The sequence below is a fragment of the Sceloporus occidentalis genome, unplaced genomic scaffold (assembly GCF_023333645.1).
Source record: "Sceloporus occidentalis isolate IW3139 unplaced genomic scaffold, rSceOcc1.0.p SCAF_21, whole genome shotgun sequence".
NCBI classification, from domain to species: Eukaryota; Metazoa; Chordata; class Lepidosauria; order Squamata; family Phrynosomatidae; genus Sceloporus; species Sceloporus occidentalis.
The window spans coordinates 8,126,528-8,149,436 of record NW_028317001.1 but is presented as its reverse complement, the minus strand read 5'-3'; the positions used below and the strand labels follow the sequence as shown (position 1 = coordinate 8,149,436).

Below are 22,909 nucleotides of genomic sequence, written 5' to 3'. Positions count from 1 at the left end.
GTCTCAGAGCTGCTGCTGGAGTCGCCTAGGCTTTTAGTCCTGGGTGACCTCAACATCCCCCTCGAGGCCGGTTTAAGGAACGTATCTGGTGCAGCTCGGGAGTCCATGGTCAGCATGACAAACATGGGCCTTTCCCAGATAGTCTCTGAGCCCACTCACTGTGCAGGTCATACTCTCGATATGGTCTTCTGTGCGGAACAGGCACATCCATGGGCGGAGGTAGTCAATATCTCCGCATTGTCATGGACCGTGGATCATTTCCTGGTCAAGGTTGGGCTGAAGGCCACTATTCCCCCCGTCGGGGTTGGAGGACCTATTAAAATGGTCCGCCCTCGAAGGTTGATGAAACCCACTAGGTTCCCAGAGGCCTTAGAGGGTTTGATGGCTGGTATTGCCTGCGATTCTGTTGAAGCTCTGGTCAATACTTGGAACAATGGTCTTACCAGAGCTATAGACACTATTGCTCCCAAGCGCCCTTTTTCAACCCACTTCAAATTGCAGTTCATGGTATACTAAAGATCTCAAATTAATGAAGGGGGCTGGACAATGGCTAGAGCGCCTCTGGCAGAAATATGGACTGATACCTGATAAGGGTTTTTCTTAAATCCTATGTAGTAGCAATAGATGCAGCTAAGAAGTCCTTCTTCTCTGCATGTACTGCATTTGCAAAGTCTCGTCCTGCAGAGCTATTCAGGATGGTAAGGGACTTGGCTCAAATGTCCCCCACCCTCAAGTCTTTGTGAGAACCTACAAAAGTCTGCTCTGATGCTTTTAATAACAACTTCGCAGACAAAATCTCTCAGATAAGAATCAATTTGGACTCTGGCTTTACAACAGAGGTGACAGGAGAGGTATCCAGAGCCTCCGCTTATACAGTTCTTCTGGATGCGCCGGGGGTTCAGGAGCCTCCCCTTCCTTCCCTCATTTCTTCCTTTGAGGAAACCAAAATGGAGCCCAAGGTGCAGAGCTGGAAAGTCAGGAAAGGAAGGATCTAGTTTGGAAATATAGCTGTCCCTGTATATTTGTGTTTGTGTGTGTGTGTGTTTGCCTCTGCTGTTCTTATGGCTGGGAATGCAGCTGAGGACTGAGGACAAAAGAAAGGGTCAGTTTTGGGCAAATGCAGAACTTCTGTGCATCAAAGAGTCCAATGTGTTGAAATGGCAAAGAACTTTATTGAGAACACACAGAAATTCAGTGTTTAAGACAGAACTGCCCACTCCAATACAAACAATACATTAAAACACCAAAACCTAAAACATTACCCTCTTCTAAACCTAGCCCCCACCTCCAATTCCCACAGTCTATGCTCTGCAGGTAACAAGGACCCTTTGCCATTCCCACAAACTAACCCTTTCTGTTAATACTGGCCTCCAACCTTCTTAGGCCAAAATCCCACAAATTGCAAAAGCTATCATTCCCATAACTAATAAAGCCAGCTGTAACAAATCCCAACCCCCCATCTACTTAACCTATACCATGACCCACAATCCCCAGCCAAATATACAACCCAAAGTAATATTCTATACGATTAGCAATGAAAACCTAATCTTAACAAAGTATAACTTTAAAACATAAACAGACATATGGACAGACAAACCTTACAAACAATATCACAAGGGCCTGTTTTGGACTGTTGGATTGAAAATATATTTTTTGTATTCGTTATTGACAAATATAATGTTAGTTCACTACTGAGATTTTTGTGGCTTCTCTCCTGTGTGGACTCTCTGATGTCTCACTAGGTCTGACTTTGTAGAAAAACATTTCCCACAATGCTGGCATTTGTATGGCTTCTCTCCTGTGTGGACTCTCTGATGTGTCACTAGGTATGACTTCTGAGGAAAACATTTCCCACAATGCTGGCATTTGTATGGCTTCGCTCCTGTGTGGACTCTCCGATGTTTCACTAGGTCTGATTTCTTTCTTTTTTAAAAAAATAAATTTTATTGAATTAAAAAACAATTTACATACCATACAAACCGTAAATTACACATAATACACACGTAGAGTACAAATGATACAAACATTTATACATATATCCCTAAATAACAAACATTACACTTGTTCCTTAGACAACAATTTAAAATAAAACAACAATTAACATAAAAATGGACTTCCTGGAGTTTACCAATACACTCATTCTTATCAGTTTGCAGGTATTTAAAGATAATTTTTCTACTACTTTTTTTTTGATTAATAAAGGAATTAGCTTTTGCTTTTACATCAGGTTAACATATAAATTTATACAAACTGAAACTCTGCCCTGAAACATATCTGCAGGTATATATAATATGATAATGCGATAAAAATTAAATCCCAATTATTATTTTTAATTTATATATATATATATATATATATGCATAACATTGTATAATTTAATCCAAATTTCTTCCGTTTCCTTGTACGGTTGATAGATCTTCTAGTATAAAGTAAAGAAACATAGAATTAATATCAAGAGCATAGATAATACCCTTTATGATGATAAATGATTGTTGAAATTCTGAATCGCATTAGTCTATGTCACATTTAATATTTTTCTTCTTTTCTAGGAACTCAAGGAAAGGATTCCAAATTTTCCTACAATTTTCCCATGTATCTCCATGCACCAAACAGGTAAGTTTATCCATTTCTATTAGGTCTAATACCTTTAATATCCACTGATTACAGTCAATTTTCTCTTGGTTTTTCCAGTTTGCTGCAAAAATTAATCTAGCTGCTATTATTAAATGAAATAATAATCTCCTGTATTTTTTATCTAAACTATCATCTATTATCATACCCAAAAGGTAGATTTCTGGTTCTTGCTTAAATTTATGATCCAGTATTAGTTGAATCCATTGGTGTATCTGTTTCCAGAATTCTTTTGCATAAACACAATTCCACCAAAGATGGAACAAGGAGCCAGGCGCTTTTCTACATTTCCAGCAATTTGAGTCAGCACCTTTATATATTTTTGCCAATTTCGTAGGGATCAAGTACCAACGAAATTGCATCTTATAGTAGTTTTCTCTTAGGGTATAGCTAGTTGTATTCTTAATTCTTGTTCTCCAGTTTTTCTCCCATTGGGCTAGAGGCAGTGTGTGTTGAAAATCCTGGGCCCATTTAGACATCGCAACTTTAATGTGTTCTTCTTCCATCTCTTGGGCCAGTAATAGTTTATAAAAATTAGATTTTTTTTTAGGTTTATTCGACAAAAGAATGTCATCTAGTTCCGTTTTACCAATGTCCAAACCAGGATTAGTTTTATCTATACAAAATCTTTCTTTTATTTGCCTATAGGTGAACCAGCCTGTGTTCAACCCTTCTTTAGTTAGTGTTTCCAGAGTTTTCAAGCTTATATTGTTTGTTGATTTATCTGTTGTCAAAAGGTGGTGGTAGTTAGCCCAACCTTTTGGTATGAGATCATAATTTAAATGGAATGCTTCAATAATTGAAACCCAAAGAGGGATTTTAGGAAATAGTCTAGGTTTGAGTTTTTGCCAAGTTGTTATTAAGGCTTTTCTTATACAATGATTTTTAAAGTCCTGATTTGCTTTTAATTTCTCATAAAAAAGATAAGCGTGCCAGCCGAAGACATTGTTGTATCCTTCCAATTGTAATAGGGGCTTATTATCAAGTGTAGACGAGTCCCTTAGCCATTCTAAACAGCACGCGTAGAAATAGAGTTTTAGATTAGGAATTGCCAGGCCTCCATTCTCACCGCTATCCTGCATTTCTTTAAATCTAACTCTTGCCTTTTTCCCTCCCCAGATAAATTTAGATAGGTCCTTATGCCAGATTTTAAAAGGTTTTTCGTTGGTTAGAATAGGGATGTTTTGAAACAGATAAAGAATACGAGGTAGAATATTCATTTTTATTGTGGCCATTCTATTCATCCACGGATAAATTTATCCCATTTATCCATATCTTTTTTAATGCTTTTCCAGGTACTTTTGTAATTGTTTTGGAAAAGATCTCTATTGTTAGATGTGATTACAATGCCTAGATATTTTATTTTATTTTTAATTTGATAGGTAACCTTTGATTGTAATTCTTCTTTCTCCCTTTCTGACATATTCATTACTAACATCGATGTTTTGTCTTTGTTAAGTTTCAACCCAGAAAACATGCCAAATTCGTCTAAGATTACATTTAGATGTGATAGCTCTTCAATTGGGTTTGCCAGAGAGATCATTAGATCGTCAGCGTATGCTCTAAGTTTGTATTGTATTTTTTTTATTTTGACCCCTGAGATTTTATCATCTTCTCTAATTGTGTTATTAAGAATCTCCAGTACAATTATAAACAGTAGGGGGGACAGTGGGCAGCCTTGTCTGGTGCCCTTTGAGATATTAATTTCTTTAGTTTTTTCCCCATTAACTATTATTTTTGTAGTTTGTTTTTCATATATTTTGTTAATCCATTCTTGGAATTTTACACCAAAATTCATTTCTTTTATCACTTCTTTCAAAAATCCCCAATCCACGTTGTCAAAGGCTTTTTGAAAATCACAGAAGATCAAAGCCAGTTTTTTGTCGATCATTCTGTCATGTAATTCTATTAAATTTAATATATGTCTAATATTGTCTTTTATTTTCCTATCTGGTAAAAACCCGCATTGATTTTCATTAATTATGTCTTTGAGAATAGATTTCAGTCTGGATGCTAGTATATGGGTGAAAAGTTTGTAATCAACATTAAAGAAGTGCTATTGGTCTGTAATTTGCAGGGTCTAATGAGTCTTTATCTGGTTTGGGGATTAGAATCGTTATTACATTTTGTACGCCAATAGTCTAACATAGAACAATAATCCAGCTGGTCAAAGAATGCCTTAGGCAGCTCTCCTTGATTATTTTTGATCTTTTTTTCTGAATATCTATCTGTTAAAGGATTTATTATGCCATTCCAATCTCCTAGTCCCACAATGTAATCAAAACAAATATTTTTAATTTTACCCAATAATTTGGAATATAATATATCTCTTTTTTCGTTCGGGGCATAAACTCCCAAGATTAAAGTGTCTTGGTTTTATATTTTTGTTAATACACCAATATAATGTCCTTTTGGATCATTTAATACTTCTTTGCCTTCTAGATCATGTTTAAGATATAAAGCTACACCCTTTTTCCTTTTGTTGTTACCTGATGCAAAACATTGACTCAATTTCCTATTCTCAAGAAATTTCAACTCATTTTTGCATATATGTGTTTCCTGGATACAATAAACATCGCTCTTTTGCTTGTATAGATACAGAAAAACTTTTTTACGTTTGATTATTCTGTTAATACCTTTTACGTTCCAGGTGAGAAATTTAAGTTTATTGGTCCACATCATTGTCTAGGATGAGATCTTCCGAATCCGAATCTGAATCCGTGTCTGTGTTTCTGTTTACATCATTTTCTCTTGCCACTGCTCCTACATCTTGAGGGGGATTGTTGATAGAAGGTGTTGGTACGATGTTCAAATTAGTTTGTTCAGTAGAGCTTGACAATGCTGCAGATGTTTGATGGTTAGATGTCGGGTTTGTGACTATGTTACCTTTCTCCTTAGATTTTTTTCTTTCCCTGATCAGGGGTAGAATTAGAGAAAGGAAGCGAGCTTTTTGGGGAGTTTTGTTTGTACAGTTGTGCTGTTGTAGGTGAGTTGTTGTTTTCAGGCTTGCTTGATCTTTTCTTATCCTTCATATATTTCCCCCCAAAAAATTTAGCCTGTTGTACAGAACGTAGTTCAATTTTCTTCTTTTTAAGCCAAAATACAATGCCCTCCGGCATCAGCCATCTGTATGAAATATCATCTTGCTGTAGTTCTGCCGTTAAGAATTTATATTCTTTGCGACGTTTCAACATTTGAGCAGGGATGTCCTTAAAGAGTTGTACCTCCTGGCCGTCTATCTTAAGCGGGGTTGCATTATGTAGACGCAAGATTCTATCTCTTAGTTCTTTCCTCAAGAAGTATATGACAATGTCTCTATCAGTTTTCTTTTGTTTTGCAAATTTTGTATTTAATCTTAACATCCTGTCCGTTTCCATTAAGCACATTTGTTCATCTAGTCCTAGGAATTTTGCCAGATCCGGTATTATTCTTGTGTATAGGTCCTCTCTTTCTAATTCTGGGAATCCTTTGATTTTAATACATTTTTCTCTCAGTTTCGGTTCCCATATCAGGTGATCAATTTCATAGTAGTTTTGTCTCACTTTAATTTCTTCAACTTCTCCTTGTACATCTTCTTGTTTTTCTTCCAACTTAACTATTTTTTCCTTCATATTGTTAAGGTCTGATGCAATTTTTTCAACAGTGCAATTTATTTCTTTCATATCTTCCTGTAGTTCTTTTTTAATTTCAACTTTAAAAGATTTCACCTCTCTGTTTAGATTGTCCATTTGTTCACTAAGATGTGTGGTAATTTTTTTTTATTTCTTCTAAATAAGAAGCTAGATTTTCTGGAGGTGCTTGTTGGTCCACTGAAGTTCTTCTTTGAGCTTGTTGTCCCATTTTGGCATTGTTTTGTTGTTGTTGTGTTTTTTTCCTAGTGTCCATAGCATAATGGCACAACAGCACAGTACCAGTGAGTATTCCAAATGAAGAGTATTTATTTATTTATTATTATTATTATTTATTTTATTTTGTAAAGGTACTATCTTTCAACTGAGAAATTAAGGATTATAAGTCCAAAAAGAAAAAAAACCCTAGTTTGTTATTCGGATGTTATTGAGTTCACCAGGATGAGGCGCTGTAGTATACAAATTGTGCTATTCCAACAAAGGCAGGAGTGCTGCAGTTACTTCTCTAATGGCAAATAGCTTCCTTTTCTTTTTTTAAAGTCAAGATAATACTTTCCTTAGATGAATATTACAAAAGAGAATTCTGGCTTTAAAAGACAAGCATACAAATGAAATATATATATAAGAGTAGTGATTTTTCTTTTTTCTTTCTTTGTTTTGTAGGCAACAGACTACAATTCCCAGAAGTCCTTGGTTTCCTGTCCGTGTGAGGCTTCTGCAAGCAAGGGCGTTGCGCCTGCTCAGTGGTGCAGGGTGCGCTACACTGGAGAAGCTCTGTTTAGATTGTGCGATTTCTCTTTACCAAGGTAGGATTCTTATTTTATTTTTCTTACAGAGCTAGAGAAATCTATACAAGGGTCTTTCTGCAGGTCCTCCATCACAGGGTTGTTGTGAAGGAAAATCCAGATCTTGGGGGCCGCTAAGCCTAGTTCCCAGGTTGGCAGGGAGGTGTCCCTCTCCCCAGAAGGGTCTTTGGGTCCCTCCATCTGCCTTCTCTTGGCTGTGTCCTAAATTGGGGCTCTTCTCTCCCTCCCAGATAGAGCCCCCTCCCCCTAGACCCCAGGGAAAACTCCTCCCACCCGAAAAATGTTATTTCCAATGCTATCCTGTGTGATGCTCTTTATTTGACACAAAAATATACTCCAAATGAAGCATCAGAATGGAGGGTCTTTCCTCTGCCCCACTTTCCAGGAGGGAGAGGGCTCCTCAAAGCCCCTTTTACATTTGGATCCTGATCCTCTCCATGGCCATGCCTCTCTCCAAGGGTCCCTCCTGCCCTATTTTCTCAGAATAACCCCCAAGTACCTGGGCACCAAGGAATCCCCCAAGGAGGAGGCAGGGAAAGAAAGAGGGAAGAGATGCCTGGCAGCCCCCTGCCTTTCTTTGGGGGAGAAGAGGGGCTGCCTTCCTTTGTATAACTCCCAGGGCCCCCCAGAAGACCCTTCAGCCATTCCTCTAAAGGAATGAGGGTTGTCCCCCATGTCCATCCCTCAGAATAGACTGTGAGGGAAGCAATGGCTTCAGGTCTGAGATTGCGCATGCACACATACATCCAAAGGCCCCTTCTGATCATTCACAGGGATCACCAGGGCCTTACTTATGGTACTGTTTATTCCACTGGCGGCCTTAGAGAGAAGTGCGCCGGATGTTCAGCAGCTTCCCCTTCCTTCCTTCCATCCTTCCTTCTTTCTTTTGAGGAGCCCAGCAAAGGCAAGAAAGGAAGGCTTTGCTTTGGAAATAGTCTCTCTGTGTATACTGTATGTACAGATGTGTGTGTGTGTGTGTGTGTGTGCCTCTGCTGTTCTTATGGCTGGGAATGGAGCTGTGGACTGAGGAGAGAAGAAAGTGTCAGTTTTATGCAAATGCAGAACTTCTGTGCATCAAAGAGTCCAGTGTGTTGAAATAGCAAAGAACTTTATTGAAAACACATAGTCAGAAATTAAGTATTTAAACCAGAACTGTCCACTCAAAGCCAAACAATACATCAAAACCCCAAACCTACAACTCCACTCTCTTCCAAGCCTAGCTCCCACCCACAATTCCCGCCATCTATCCCCCACTATTAACCAGCCCCACTTTGCCATCCTTCTCACATACACACTCTCTCAAGGCCCCAGACATTTGAAGAATCTAGCTCCCTTTCTGTTAGTACAGGTCCCCAACTTTCTTCAGCCAACATCCCACATTGCTATCATTGCTATCATTGCTATTCTAGCTAGCTGCAACAAATCCCAGCCCCCATCTAGCTAACCTATACCATGACCCATAATCCCCAGTCAAATTGATAAACCAAAGCAATTATCTATACTAGTAGCATTTAAAAACTAAACTTAACATAACTTTAAAACATATACAGACATATGGAAAGAAAAAAACATACAAATAAAACCATAAGGGTCTTTTCTTAGCACTGCTCGATTGAAACAGTATTTTTGTATTCTTTCTTTACAATAATAATGTTCGTTCACTGCTTGGATGTGTGTGGCTTCTCTCCTGTGTGGCCTCTCTGGTGACTGAATAGGCCTGATCTCCAAGAAAAGCATTTTCCACACTTCTGGCATTTGTATGGCTTCTCTCCTGTGTGGATTCTCTGGTGTGTCAGTAGGTTTGACTGATGAGAAAAACATTTCCCACAATGCTGGCACTTGTATGGCTTCTCTCCTGTGTGGACTCTCTGATGTGTCCACCAAACTCTAAGGGATTATATTCCACTGTCGAAGAGCTCTTACTGTCCCAAAGTTACTCCTAATGTTTAGGTGGAACCTCTTTCTCCATGGCTTGCATCCATTGTGGTGTCTACTTTTCTCTGTAGCAGCAGAAAGCAAGCTTGCTCCATCCTTGATATGACCCTTTCCTATATTTAGATATCATATCCACTCTTAACTTTCTTTTCTCCAGGGTAAACATACCCAGCTCTTTCAGCTGTTCCTCATAGGGCTTGATGGTTTCCAGATCCTTCACCACTTTGGTTGCCCTCCTCTGGGCATGTTCAAACTTTTCAACATCCTTTTGAATTGTGGGGCTCAGAACTTGACACAGGATTATTCAAAGGGATGCCTGAACAAAGCAGAAGAGAGTGGCATTATTACTTCCCTTGATCAAGAAACTATACTCATATTAATGCAGCCTAGAGTGACATTGGCCTTTTTAGCCACGTGTGTCAGAAGTGGCACTTTGCCCAACCCCCTTCCTCTCCACTTACTCTTCCTGCCCTCCACGTGTCCCAAACGGGGCACTTGGAGGGCAGGGAAAGGTCCGTGGGGAGGGAGGCACTGGGGCTGCCCTGCTCCCTTTCTCTCCACTTACTCTTCCTGCCCTCCAAGTATCCCAAACGGGGCACTTGGAGGGCAAGGAAAGGTCCGTGGGGAGGGAGGCAGGGGGGCTCCCCAGCCACCTATCTCTCCACTTACTCTTCCTGCCCTCCAGGTGTCCCAAATGGGGCACTTGGTGGGCAGGGAAAGGTCTGTGGGGAGGAAGAGAGGGGGGCTGCCCATTCCTCTTCTTCCCCTTTTGCCTTTCCTCACCCCCAAAGGGCTCCAGAGAGCCCCTTGGGGTGAAGAAAGGTCCGGGAAGAGGAGGACTGTGGCTGTGCTCATAGCTTCGCCCCCTCATGGTCCTTTGCTGACCCAGCTGTCTTTGGGAAGCCCCGCCTAGAGGGTGAAAGCCACATCCCCTGGGCCAGAAGCCCCGCCCCAACACACAGCCCCATCCCGAGCGGCCAGAAGCCCCGCCCCCTGGCACGTGAACCTAAACAGGTTCGCCATCATTGTGCTAGGATTTTAGGGGAAATTCATACTTAGCTCAAAGGAGAGATTAGGGCAACAGTGATCTCAGGATTCATCCCAACTATACCAGGCCGGGAAACACACAGAACTCCAGAGGCATTTCAAATATGTTTTTGTGTTTTATTTAGGGGAAAAGTAAAACACACACACACATACATATACGTGTTCATGCACGCGCACGCGCACACACACACACACATAAACCAGGCTAACAAAGGTGGGAGTGGTGAATAGTGTGAGGCTTTGCTAATGGTAATACATTACCTAAATCAGTGATGGTGAACCTTTTAGAGGCCGAGTGCCCAAACTGCAACCCAAAAGTCCCTTATTTATTGCAAATTGCCGTGTCCTTCTGGCTTTCTAGTAACAAACTCTGGCAAAATCTGTGCTGGGGTGATGGCACACGTGCCCACAGAGAGGACTCTGAGTGCCACCTCTGGCACGCGTGCCATAGTTTCGCCATCACTGACCTAGATGTATCTCGAATCCAATTGCTGTGGGTCCAGAATGGGGAGAGAAGACAGTAACTTCAATGGCAAGTGGGGCTGGCGAGTGTAGAGAGGTGTTTAGCAATGTAAATCAACAGAGGGTCTGTCTGCAACTGGACTGACGCTGAAGAACAGCCAGTTGGGGCTGATATTTATACTGAAATTGTTGCTTGGGGGCAGAAGCCGAGCATTCAAAAAGGTTTAAATTGCTTTAGAAAGTTTTTTATGTGGGGAAAGAATTGTCTGAAACTGAATTAAATGAAATGGGTGCTTGGTGGAAATACTTCAGCCAAAAAGGATTATAACACCGGCTCTCAGGTCCTTCTTGGCTCTGAATTCTGGTCCCATTCAAAGCCAATGTATGGCACAGTCTGAAGGTGACACTCCCAGAGCTCAATAATAACACAGCTAGAACAGAAGCAAATCTCCAGATATAGGTATTGGCAATGCACTAACCACTTTCCACACTTAAAAATAACTCACAGACACAGTTGATTTCCTCCATGTCCTTGGAGGTTTTTTAGCTTGAGTTGCAATAGAAAACAAATATGTACCAACTTCACAATCACTTCTACATCCAACTCCAACCCACATCAATCTGCATGTGAGCTGTATACTGTATTGGTTGTGAGCCATCTCCTGGTGCCACACAGCATGAAGCATCCTCTGCAGTTAGCTTGCATCATGCCATGTGCTCTGACTCTGTACTCTATGGCAGTCTCACAGGAAATGATGCCACTTTTCAAGTATTTTTACATATATTTATTGGAATATTTTTCAACTGCCTGACTATCTGCTTCCACTGATTTCCTTATGGCAGTTCACCTACAATCTCTTCTTTGCTAGCTCCTAGGAGTAAGGATACAATTATTATATGGATTTGGGGCATCCAGACCAGGGTTATAGTTGGGTCACTCACACCAACTATGGTGCATTACAGACCGCCTGAAAGCGGCGGTTTGACGGTGCTGCCGGTTGCTGTGTCCGGGAACCGCAGTGGCCAAACCGCGCAGTTCCTGGACGCAGTAAAAAAAGAAGCTCGCAAATGGCGCTTCTTTTCTGCACCCCGGAAGTGATGCCACGAGGTGCTAGTCGCACACTCATGGCGTCACTTCCGCTGCGCGACATCCGGACGTTATACATCCATGACAACAAAATGGCGGCACCTGTGTGGTAGGGTGCCGCCATTTTGTACGTGCTCTGCGTGTACTAGGGTTCAGGGGCGTCTAGAATAGATGCCCCTTTTATACCCTAGTACGCCCCTTCCTAACCCTAGCACGTGCAGAGCGCGTACTTTCAGTGTGTGTGTAACGCGCCCAAATTGATTTAATCTCACATAGGGAGGGCTAAACGTGGGGCTAAATCTTGGGGTAACACCTTCCTCTCTTAAGGCTGAGATTCAGTCTTGTTTGTCATTGTCCTTGTTTACAGAAGAACTTGTCAGTCATGAGAGAGTCCACACAAGAAAGAAGTCACATAAATGCCAGCATTGTGGGAAATGTTTTGCCTACAAGTCAGTCTTTGTCAAGCATCAGAGAGTCCACACAGGAGAGAAGCCATACAAATGTCAGCATTGTGGGAAATGTTTTTCTCAGAAGGCACACCTAGTGAAACATCAAAGAGTCCACACAGGAGTGAAGGCATACAAGTGCCAGTATTGTTGGAAATGTTTTTCATTGAAGGGAGACTTAGTGAGACATCAGAGAGTCCACACAGGAGAGAAGCCATACAAATGCCAGCATTGTGGGAAAGGTTTTTCTTCAAAGTCAAACCTAATGAAACATCAGAGAGTCCACACAGGAGTGAAGGCATACAAGTGCCAGCATTGTGGGAAAGGATTTTCTTCAAAGTCATATCTAATGAAACATCAGAGAGTTCAGACAGGAGCGAAGCCATACATATGCCAGCATTGTGGGAAATGTTTTTCTCAGAAGGCACACTTAGTGACACATCAGAGAGTCCACACAGTAGAGAAGCCACACAAATGCCAGCATTGTGGGAAATGTTTTTCTTGGCAGTCACACCTAGTGACACATCAGAGAGTCCACACAGGAGCGAAGCCATACAAATGCCATCATTGTGGGAAAAGTTTTTCTCAGAAGGCACACCTAGTGAAACATCAGAGAGTCCACACAGGAGAAAAGCCATACAAATGCCAGCATTGTGGGAAATGTTTTTCTTGGAAGTCATACCTTGTGTTACATCAGAGAATCCACACAGGTAAGAAGCCACAAAAATCCCAGAAATGAACTAACATTATTTTTGTGAAGAAGGAATACAAAGAATATATTTTTATTCCTGTGGTGATAAGAAAATGCCCTTGTGATTTGTGTGTTAGATTTGTCTGTCCATATGTCTTTATGTTTTAAAGTGATATTTTCTTAATTTTAGCTTTTAATTGCTATTAGTGTAGATCATTGCTTTAGTTTATAAAGTGACTGGGGATTATGGGTTGTGGAATAGGTTAGCTAGATAGAGGGTGGGATTTGTTGCAGCTGGCTAGAATAGTTATTTGGTTGATAGCCTTTGGAATGTGTGAGATGTTAGCTTAGGAAAGTTGGGGGGAAGATATTAACAGAAAGGGGACTAGTTTCTGGGAATGACAAAGGTAGCCTTGTAACCTGTGGGCCATTGACTGTGGGAATTGGAAGTGGTGGGTAAGTTTGGAAGAGGGTGGAGTTTTAGGTTTTGGTGTTTTAATGTATTATTTGGCTTGGGGTGGGCAGTTCTGACTTAAATGCTGAATTTCTGACTCTGGCCTGATTTAAACGGGCCTTTGTGCAGCCTCCGTCAGCTGCTAGGGGTTGGCTGAAAACGTGGCGTCCATACCGGCCTCACTCCTAGCATGTGATGGGGGCGTCAAAATGGCAGCGCCCTCTACACACAGGCGCTGACATTTTGATGCGACAGACGCGTAGCGTATGCACGTCCTGGTGTCTTTGTGACACCGCAAGTGCACCATTGGTGCGTTGCGGCGCCACAAAGGCGCCACAAGAAGAACCTGCTTTTTGTGGGTTCTTTTTGTTCAGCGACGGAGCCGCGCAGTTTGTTCACTTTGGCTCCCTTGCGGAGCAAACCGGGGTGGCAGGCGACCGCCCTTTTGTGGCAGTCCGTATCTTGCCATTGTGTTCTTAATAAAGTTCATTGTTATTTCAACACAATGGACTCATTGATGCATATAAGTTCTGAATTTGCACAAAACTGACCCGTTCTTCTCTTCTCAGTCCTCAGCTCCATTCCCAGCCATATGAGCAGCAGAGGCAAACACACACACTTATATCTATCTATCTATCTATAGACACACACATACACACTCAGAGAGACAGATCTGTATGTACAAAGCAGAGTCTCCACAGCCTTTCCAGCTCCGCAGCTTGGGCTCCATTCCGGAAGGAAGGAAGGAAAAAGGAAGGAAGGGTGTAGTCCTTCCCTTCTTCCAAATGCCGACAATGCAATAAGCAACAGCAGCTAGGGCTTTGCGATCCCTGCGCATGCTCAAGAGGGGCCTTTGGTGGCAATTGTGCACAGTCTCAGCCCCTGAATCTGCCGCCCTCACAGCCTGCTCTGAGGGAGGGAAGTGGGGAGAGCCCTCATTTATTCAGAATGGCTGGAGGATCTTCTGGGGGAGGGGTGATGTCAGAAGGACGGAAACCCCGATCTCCTCCCCCCAAAGAAAGGCAGGGAGCCTGCCAGGCCTCCTCTCCCTTCTCTCCCTTCCCTGCCCCCTCCTCTGGGGATTCCTTGGGGCCCAAGTACTTGGGCGGTTATTTTGAGAAAAGAGGAAAGGGAGGACCCTTGGAGAGAGGCGTGGCCATGGAGGGGAGGGGGATTCAAAGGTAAAAAGGAGTTTGAGGAGTCCCCTCCCTCCTGGAAAGTGGGGCAGAGGAGAGACCCCCCTCTTCTGATGACTCATTTAGGGAAGAGTTTTGTGGCAAATACAAAGCATCACACAGGATAGGGTTCAATAGCATTGGAAACAACATTTTTTTGGGGGGGAGATGGAGGGATCCCAAAGCCCCATCTAGGGAGACTTACACTTCCCTGGCAACCTGGGAACTAAGCTTAAAGGCCCACAGGATCCAAATTAGGCATTCCCCACACATACATACCTTTCCCTTCACACCAAACCTGCAGAGGAGGACCAGCAGAGAGACCCTCAGCCCCAAAAAGCACACCCTCCTCCTGGTTTTGGGAACATGCTGAACAGGCCTTGGACCCCCTTGAAAGGATGTAGGTAAAAGGAGTAGAAGGAAGGAATAAAGGAGTGAAAATGCCAAGGGAAGAGAAGCATAAAGGGATGGCTTAAGTGGGGGGGGGGGGGGGAATCTGGAACCTGATCCAGGCACCTGCCCCCCAGAACCCATCATTAGAGCCTACCACAGATCACTGTGATGCTTTAAGTGACTATTTCACAGATAATATCTCTCAGATAAGAGCTGACTTGGATGCCAGAATTATTGCAGAGGCTATAGGTGAGGTGTCCAGTGACTCTGTGAATAAGATCATACTGGATCAAACTGAATCTGTGAGTACTGAGGACGTAGACAAGCTCCTTAGAAGTGTAAAGAAGACAACTTGCCCCCTCGCCCCTTGCCCTTCATGGCTGGTCCTCCAAGGAGGAGATGCACTTAGGACTCACCTGAGCTATATCACAGATGCATCTCTTAGGGAGGGCTATTTTCCATCTTGCTTAAAAGAAGCGGTGGTACGGCTACTTCTGAAAAAGCCCTCCCTAGATCCCTTGGACATGAACAATTACAGACTGGTCCCCCATCTTCCATTTCTAAGCAAGGTGATTGAGAGGGCAGTTGCTCTTCAAGTCCAAGTGGTCTTGGATGAAACAGATGTTAGGGATGATGGGAGTTGCAGCTCTTCTCCTGGCTTTCACTCTCACCCCCTTGGTCAGCGGAAGAACAACCAGTTTGACCAGTAGCTCTGAGAATTGGCTGAAGATGTCTTCCAATCTTCTCTGGAGTCTGCTGGTTCTTGTTCAGCTCTCAAGACACCAGTCAACACAGTAGTCTTCTTAAAAAGATCTACTTTTATTCTACTATATACACTATGCACAAAACAATTCACTACTCACAAAACTCTCACTACTATACTCCTCAATACCCACACTACTATACTCCTCAATACCCACAAAAAGTATTGCCATACATTATTGTTTATATAGACATTTGTCTCTCTATTCATTATACAGTTGCCACCTCCTGGGCGTGTACATACATTATGATTGACATACCATACTTGGCTCAATCTAGACCTCACATTGCATCATACATTACTGTCCACTCAATGACTCTCAGGTGATATCAATTTGCACCTTTTCACTTTGTCATTGCCTCATATGTCCTTGGCTTTCAGGACCTTCTAATTAGATTACTTACAACACCTGTGTGACAATTCAATAACTTTTGCTGTGTCATGTTACTTACAAATACATTCATATACATATTATATTTCTTGTGACTATATATCCCATGTGGCTTTTTCCTGACAATCCCCTCCGAAATAGAATATTGTATGTGAATTATATTGTCATTCCAATCAACTGAGACAATCTCTCGTGTTTTTCAACTGTCAAAGCCTTTGTAAAAATGTCTGCTATGTTGTGTTGTGTCTCTATGTACTTTAACTCTATTTCACCTTTCTGGACCATTTCTCTTACGTTCTGGTATCTTACACCTACGTACTTTGTTCTGTTTTTCAGACTTTCTGTTTCTGCCATTGCTATACAGGACTGCGAATCTTCATGAATTTCTACAGGAATTTTAAAGCTTTCATTCAAATCAATCAATAATTGTTCTATCCACTGTACCTCATTTGTGACTTCATTCAAAGCTGCGAACTCAGCCTCACTAGTGCTCAATGCGACGTTTGTCTGTTTTCTACTTCTCCACACAATGGGACTTTCGCTGTATCTTATAATCATTCCAGTCACTGACTTTTTGTCCCCTGATTCCGAAGCAAATGAACTATCTACATAACATTCCAAATCAGCATTGCTTTTTCTAATTATCAACCTCTTGTCTATGGTTCCTTTCAGATACCTAATCAAATGTTTCACTGCTGTCCAATCCTCAATTCTCGGGTCGTTCACTCTTCTTGCCAAAACATACACCGCGTATGAGATGTCTGGTCTGGTATGGCTAGAAATAAACTGTAAAGATCCAACAACACTTCTAAACAATCTTTTATCCTCAAAAGCTCTTGTAACTTCCTCTGACACAAAACTTGTAGTCATCGGAGTTTTCACAACCTTTGCACTATGTAAACCACATTTCTCAATTAACCTTTCAATTTTCTTGCTTTGACTCAGCAAACAATGCCCTTCTTCAGTCCATTCTACATTTATCCCTAAGTAAGACTTCAACATACCTAAATCTTTCAACACAAATTTCTTTGACAATTCATTTTTCACCAACTCAATTTCTTTCTTTGATTTGGCTGCAACGCACAAATCATCCACATAGATCAACAAAATTACATCTCCTTTTGTGTATACACAAGCATCTGCAACACTTCTCTTGTAACCTAACTTCTCCAATTCATCATTGATGCATATATTCCAAGCTCTTGCACTTTGCTTGAGACCGTACAATGCTTTCTTCAACCTGTATACATTCTGACTACCACCTACTTCAAAACCTTGAGGTTGCTCCATGAAAATTTCTTCTTCTAAATTGGCATTTAAATAAGCCGTCTCAAAATCAAAATGCTCTACAATCAGATCTCTCTTTCCTGCAACTGCTAATACCATTCTTAAACTCTCTGCTTTTGCGGTTGGAGAAAAAGTTTTGTCATAATTTTCAAACTGTTCCTGTGAAAAGCCTTTTGCTACCAACCTTGCCTTATATTTCACACTACCATCAGGCATGTCTTTCCTTTTATAAACCCACTTGCAACCAATGACTTTTCTATCCTTGGGTCTTCCTACTATTTCAAAAACATCTTTCCTTTCTAAGCAATCAAATTCACACTCCATTGCTTCACACCACTTCTCCTGTTCCTCTTTAGGAAAATTTTCTATTTCAGCAAAACTTTCTGGTTCTTCAAAAACCAAACAAGCTTTTGCATTGGTCACCACAAATCTGTCAGGAGATTTTCTAGTTCTTTGACTACGTCTAGGTACTAACTCTGTTGTTCTGCCTCTCTCTTCCTCATCTCTGTCTACACTGGAAGTTGTGGCTTTCTTACTGAATCTCTTGTCCTCTGTCATGCGTGTGGTTTTTGGTCTGGACATTTCACTATCTGAGGAGCTATCACTGCTACTCGTGGATGGTTCTTCTGGTTTTACTATAACCCCTCCATTTCCTGGAGATGCTTGGCTTTGGGTCTGAGTCTCTGCCTCACTTGAGTTGCCTAACTTCACAAACACTTCCTTATTTGCATGGAGTTTTTCCCAACCAGCATATCTTTCAAAATTGGCAGATCTCGAATGTCTCACTTCTTTTCCTCCTAAATAGAATTTGTAACTGTTTCCAGAATACCCCAAAAACATCATTCTTCTACTCTTGGGTTCACCTTTGTTTCTAAAGCATGCAGGTGTGTACACATATGCATATTGACCAAAGATTCTTAGGTATTTAAAATTAGGAATTCTACCATATAGAACTCTATAAGGAATATCATCTATTACTGAATGATAGAGTCTATTGGTTATGTGTACAGCTGTCAAAACAGCTTCACCCCAAAAATTATAACTTACACCCGCGTCAGCCATCATACAAGCAGTTAACTTTTTGATTTCTTGAATCTTTCTCTCTGCAAGCCCATCCTCACTAGGACATGCAGGATTTGTTGTGTGGTGTGTTATGCCAACCTTTTGAAACCAATAAAACAATTCATTAGATAAAAATTCCCCGCCTTTATCAGTTATAATTGTGTCTACTCTGTAATCAAATTTTCTTTCAACCATTCTTATCCAAGATTTTAAGCTTTGCCCAGCGTCTGACTTGTTTTTCAGTATTCTGACAAATGTAAATCTAGTGTATCTGTCCACAATTACCAAATAATACTTGCAACCTCCTATAGATAAACAGTTTGCGTGGGCAACGTCAGCATGTACAAATTCAAAAGGTCTTCGTGCAATTCTTTTTGACTTTTTTGCTACAGGATATGACTTAATTTTCACTTGACTACAAATGGTACAATCCAAATGATTTTTACAGTCTGCCACTCTCAGATCAGGGCACATACTGATTAGGTTCTTTAAGCATTTAAAGCTTGCATGACCAAATTTTCTATGTAACTCATGTATACAATCCTTGTGTAACGGAACATTATCAACATTGTTTACATTCTCTACTTTGTAATGATCAACATTTTCCTCTAGGAAATAAAGCTTATCTTTCTTTAGCCCTATTCCGCAAAGCTCACCATTTAACTTTATCTTGCAAAAATTCTTTTCAAAAATTACAGTGTAGTCCTGGTCTGTTAATCTACTGACTGATAATAAATTGTTTTCCAACTCTCTCACATGTAGCACATTATTAAATTCTTGTTTTAACCCCGGAATGTAAACAGATCCCATTTCTTTTACTGAACTTACTTCATTGCCATTAGCTAGAATTACTGCATTAATATTGGCAGATTTCCTATTTTCAATCAACTCAATGTCATTACACATATTACTAGTTGCACCAGAATCTATTAACCATTTAGAATCTTTTCTATGTTTCTCTTTTATCATTGTTGCACGTTCCTTCTTGTTGTAACTGCCCCTGAAAAATGTCGGCTTGTTCTGTCTCTGTTGCTGAAAGTTCCGCGTCTGCGGTCTGTTATCTCTCTGTCTGTACTGGTCAGCAGCCAATTGTTGACAGTTTCTTTGCAAATGTCCTGCCTTTCCACAGTGGTAACAACGTCGTTTTTCTCTCACGGGAGCTGCTGCTTGGTGTTCTCTTAACTCAGGAGCCTGGTGCAGTCTTGGTGCTGATTTATGTGAGTCTTCTCTTTCAGACATTCTTCTCTGATTTTCCTCCAAAATTCTTGCTACTATTAAGTCTCTGCTTAGTTCAGCCTCAGGCAGATTCTGAAGACTGTTAGTGATGGAGTCCCATGAACTGTCTAAAGACTCTATTAGGATGTAACACTGCTGTTCTTTGTTTATTTGGACACCTCTTAATTCTGCCTCCACAAACAGGTTTTGCATTTTCTTTAAATGTTCAATCACACACTGTCCCTTAGTCATCTTTTGTCTATAGATTCTTTTAGACCAAAGCATTTTGGCAAAAGCTGTAGTTGGAGTATGTAGCCTTTCAAGAGTCTCCCAAACTTCTTTTGCGGAGCCCTTATCTCTCACATCGTTTATCATGTCCTCCTCGAGCATCAAATACAAGCATGCTTTTGCCTTGCTATCTCTTTCTTTGGCGGCTGCACTTGCATCGGCTGTTAGCCCCGTCTCGACTGTGGCCCATAAACCTTCTTTAATCAGTAGTGACTGTGCATAAACTTTCCAGGTGGAGTAATTGTGGGAGTTCAACTTGCTAAACTTCAACACTTCCATCTTATCTTGTGCAGTGACTCAATTTGGCAAAGTCCTTCCTGAGTTTGCACAGCTGCCTCGTCTCGGGCTTTTCCAAAACACAAAACACTTCACTCACGAGCTTACCAGTGCAGCGTACACAGCTTGCTCTGATCGGTCGTCCACAAAACTTTCTTTCTCTTCCAGGAAAGTTCAGCTTCTGTGGATGCTGGGTGTTCCAGTAACTGGCTCTGGGCCCGTAACCCTTGTTAGGGATGATGGGAGTTGCAGCTCTTCTCCTGGCTTTCACTCTCACCCCCTTGGTCAGCGGAAGAACAACCAGTTTGACCAGTAGCTCTGAGAATTGGCTGAAGATGTCTTCCAATCTTCTCTGGAGTCTGCTGGTTCTTGTTCAGCTCTCAAGACACCAGTCAACACAGTAGTCTTCTTAAAAAGATCTACTTTTATTCTACTATATACACTATGCACAAAACAATTCACTACTCACAAAACTCTCACTACTATACTCCTCAATACCCACACTACTATACTCCTCAATACCCACAAAAAGTATTGCCATACATTATTGTTTATATAGACATTTGTCTCTCTATTCATTATACAGTTGCCACCTCCTGGGCGTGTACATACATTATGATTGACATACCATACTTGGCTCAATCTAGACCTCACATTGCATCATACATTACTGTCCACTCAATGACTCTCAGGTGATATCAATTTGCACCTTTTCACTTTGTCATTGCCTCATATGTCCTTGGCTTTCAGGACCTTCTAATTAGATTACTTACAACACCTGTGTGACAATTCAATAACTTTTGCTGTGTCATGTTACTTACAAATACATTCATATACATATTATATTTCTTGTGACTATATATCCCATGTGGCTTTTTCCTGACAACAGATTATCTAGACCCTTTTCAAATTGGCTTCAGGACAGGATACAGAGTCAAGATTCCTATGGTCTCCTTAGATGATCTCCGCTTGAGCATTGACAGGGGAAGTATGACCCTGTCGGTGCTTTTGGACCTCTCAGTGGCTTTCGATACCGTCAACCATGGTATCCTTCTGGAAAGCCTGAGGGAATTGGGGATCGGGGGCACTGCGTTGCAGTGGTTTTGGTCCTATCTCAGAAGCAGATTCAGATGGTGATGCTTGGAAGCTTAAATTTGGCATCCTTCGTCGCATCATCCTGTCCTCAATGCTATTTAACATCTACATGAAACCGCCTGGAGAGATCATCTGGAGGTATGGGATGGGGTTTTATCAGTACGCTTATGACATCCAATATCTCTCCATGCCCCAGACTTCAGCGTCAACTAAGGAAGGCATCTCCCCTCTGAATGAATGTCTTGAGGGAGTCATGGGCAAGATGAGGAAATCAGATTGAAAGTGAATCCGTTTAAGACAGAAGTACTTGTTGTTGGAGCCTCTAACCCAGGTATGGAGGTTTGTCTACCGCTCCTGGACGGGGTCACAGTTCCCCTAAGGGACTATGTTTGCAGTTTGGGGGTGCTCCTGGTTCCTTTGCTCCAGATGTCAGCTGAGATAGATGCGATGGCCAAGAGTGCCTGTTATCAGCTTCGGTTGATACGCCAGCTGCGCCCTTTCCTGGAACCTGAAGACCCAGAAACTATGGTTCATGCGCTGGTAAGCTCACATCTTGACTTCTGCAATGCGCTCTACATAGGGCTACCCTTGCAGTAAGTCTCGAAACTTCAACTAATTCAAAATATGGCAGCTCACTGTGACAATTTATTGATTGATTGATTTAGGTTCAGGTGAGCTTTATTTATAAATTCACATACAGTTATACATTTGCGATTGTACTTTCCAGTTATTGATAACTTCTGCCAGGATCTCTTGAACATGCACGATATTAACAGATTGATCATATTTACAACTTCTAATACCTTCCAATACATGTTCTATTTATTATCTTGGCATAACCTATATATTCTGTACTGATATTTTGCCCTTTCCTGTATTTTCCCCTTACATTAGAAAAGAGGCAGAGAGCAAACTCTTCAAGTATCTTTATTTTATTTTCTGTAGTGAGATGGGCTTTTCCAACTGACTCACTTATAATTAGTATTAACTATTAATGAGTCCTTCTTTCTGGGAATGGCTCAAGCCCTTAAAGGCTCAGCCCCCTTCCTCCTCCTCCTCCGTTTTCTCCTCTGGAGGGACTGAGCATGCCCAGTGGCAGCCAGGGCAGCCATCTTCCTTCAGGGCAGAGGGGCTTCAGTGGCTGCTACTGAGCATGCCCAGATCTCTTGAGGAGCATGCTCAGTACTCTCCCTCCCTCCCTTGGTGTTTCCATGGCGACAACAGACTCTGCCCGGCAACAGTGAAGGAGGCTGTTCTCAGAGGCACAAAGACACTCTTCTGGGGGATGACATCACTGGTGGGCAACCGTCCAATCAGAGGGCAGCTGTTGGGGAAGAAGCTACTAGAAGGTGGCTGCTGAGACTAGAGAGGCCTGAATGGGGTCCTAGGAGGCTGTGGCTTTGACCATTGGCTGCTTAGGAAGAAGAAGGGCTCCTTCTGGGTCTCCTCGGCAGGGAAGGGAAGGTGGGGCCTCCATGGGGCACTCCCCAGTTTGGTTCCTCTGTGAGAATGAGGACTGGAGAGGAAGAGCTCCATTTTGGAGCCAGTGATGGGGGGATGGAGGGCCTTTTGTAGGGAGGCAGCTTTGGGGCTGGAAGCAAGGAAGGCCCCTTCTCCTCCTCCTCCTCCAAAGGCTCCTCTGGCTGCCAGGCCTCCTCTTCCTTCTTGGGGGTCTCTGTGGGTCTATGAGATTTCAGAGGGGAATCAAAGGGTGTCTCTGTGTGAATATATACATCTGCTTCTGTTCAGGCAAAAGAGGACCATCTCTGGTGTTGA

The 22,909-nt window shown here is 41.9% G+C and overlaps 2 protein-coding genes across 2 annotated transcripts in view; one reads left to right on the top strand and one right to left on the bottom strand.

The window, feature by feature from the left end:
- LOC149301532 (uncharacterized) overlaps window positions 1-22,909 on the bottom strand; it is a 247,346-nt gene that overhangs the window by 191,745 nt on the left and 32,692 nt on the right. The window lies entirely within an intron of this gene.
- LOC149301533 (uncharacterized) lies at window positions 1,798-21,401 on the top strand. The gene is made up of 4 exons (XM_089484078.1): window positions 1,798-1,910; window positions 2,550-2,613; window positions 6,924-7,066; window positions 21,330-21,401. The coding sequence occupies exons 1-4, from the start codon at window positions 1,829-1,831 to the stop codon at window positions 21,344-21,346; spliced, it is 306 nt and encodes a 101-aa protein (XP_089340204.1). The 5' UTR covers window positions 1,798-1,828; the 3' UTR covers window positions 21,347-21,401.

Excerpts from the sequence above, each read along its gene's own strand:
- LOC149301533 (XM_089484078.1), top strand. The coding sequence starts at position 1,829 with ATGACTTCTGAGGAAAACATTTCCCACAATGCTGGCATTTGTATGGCT. Across the intron at positions 1,911-2,549 it reads ACTCTCCGATGTTTCACTAG|GAACTCAAGGAAAGGATTCC; the intron begins GTCTGATTTCTT and ends CTTCTTTTCTAG. Across the intron at positions 2,614-6,923 it reads TATCTCCATGCACCAAACAG|GCAACAGACTACAATTCCCA; the intron begins GTAAGTTTATCC and ends TTTGTTTTGTAG.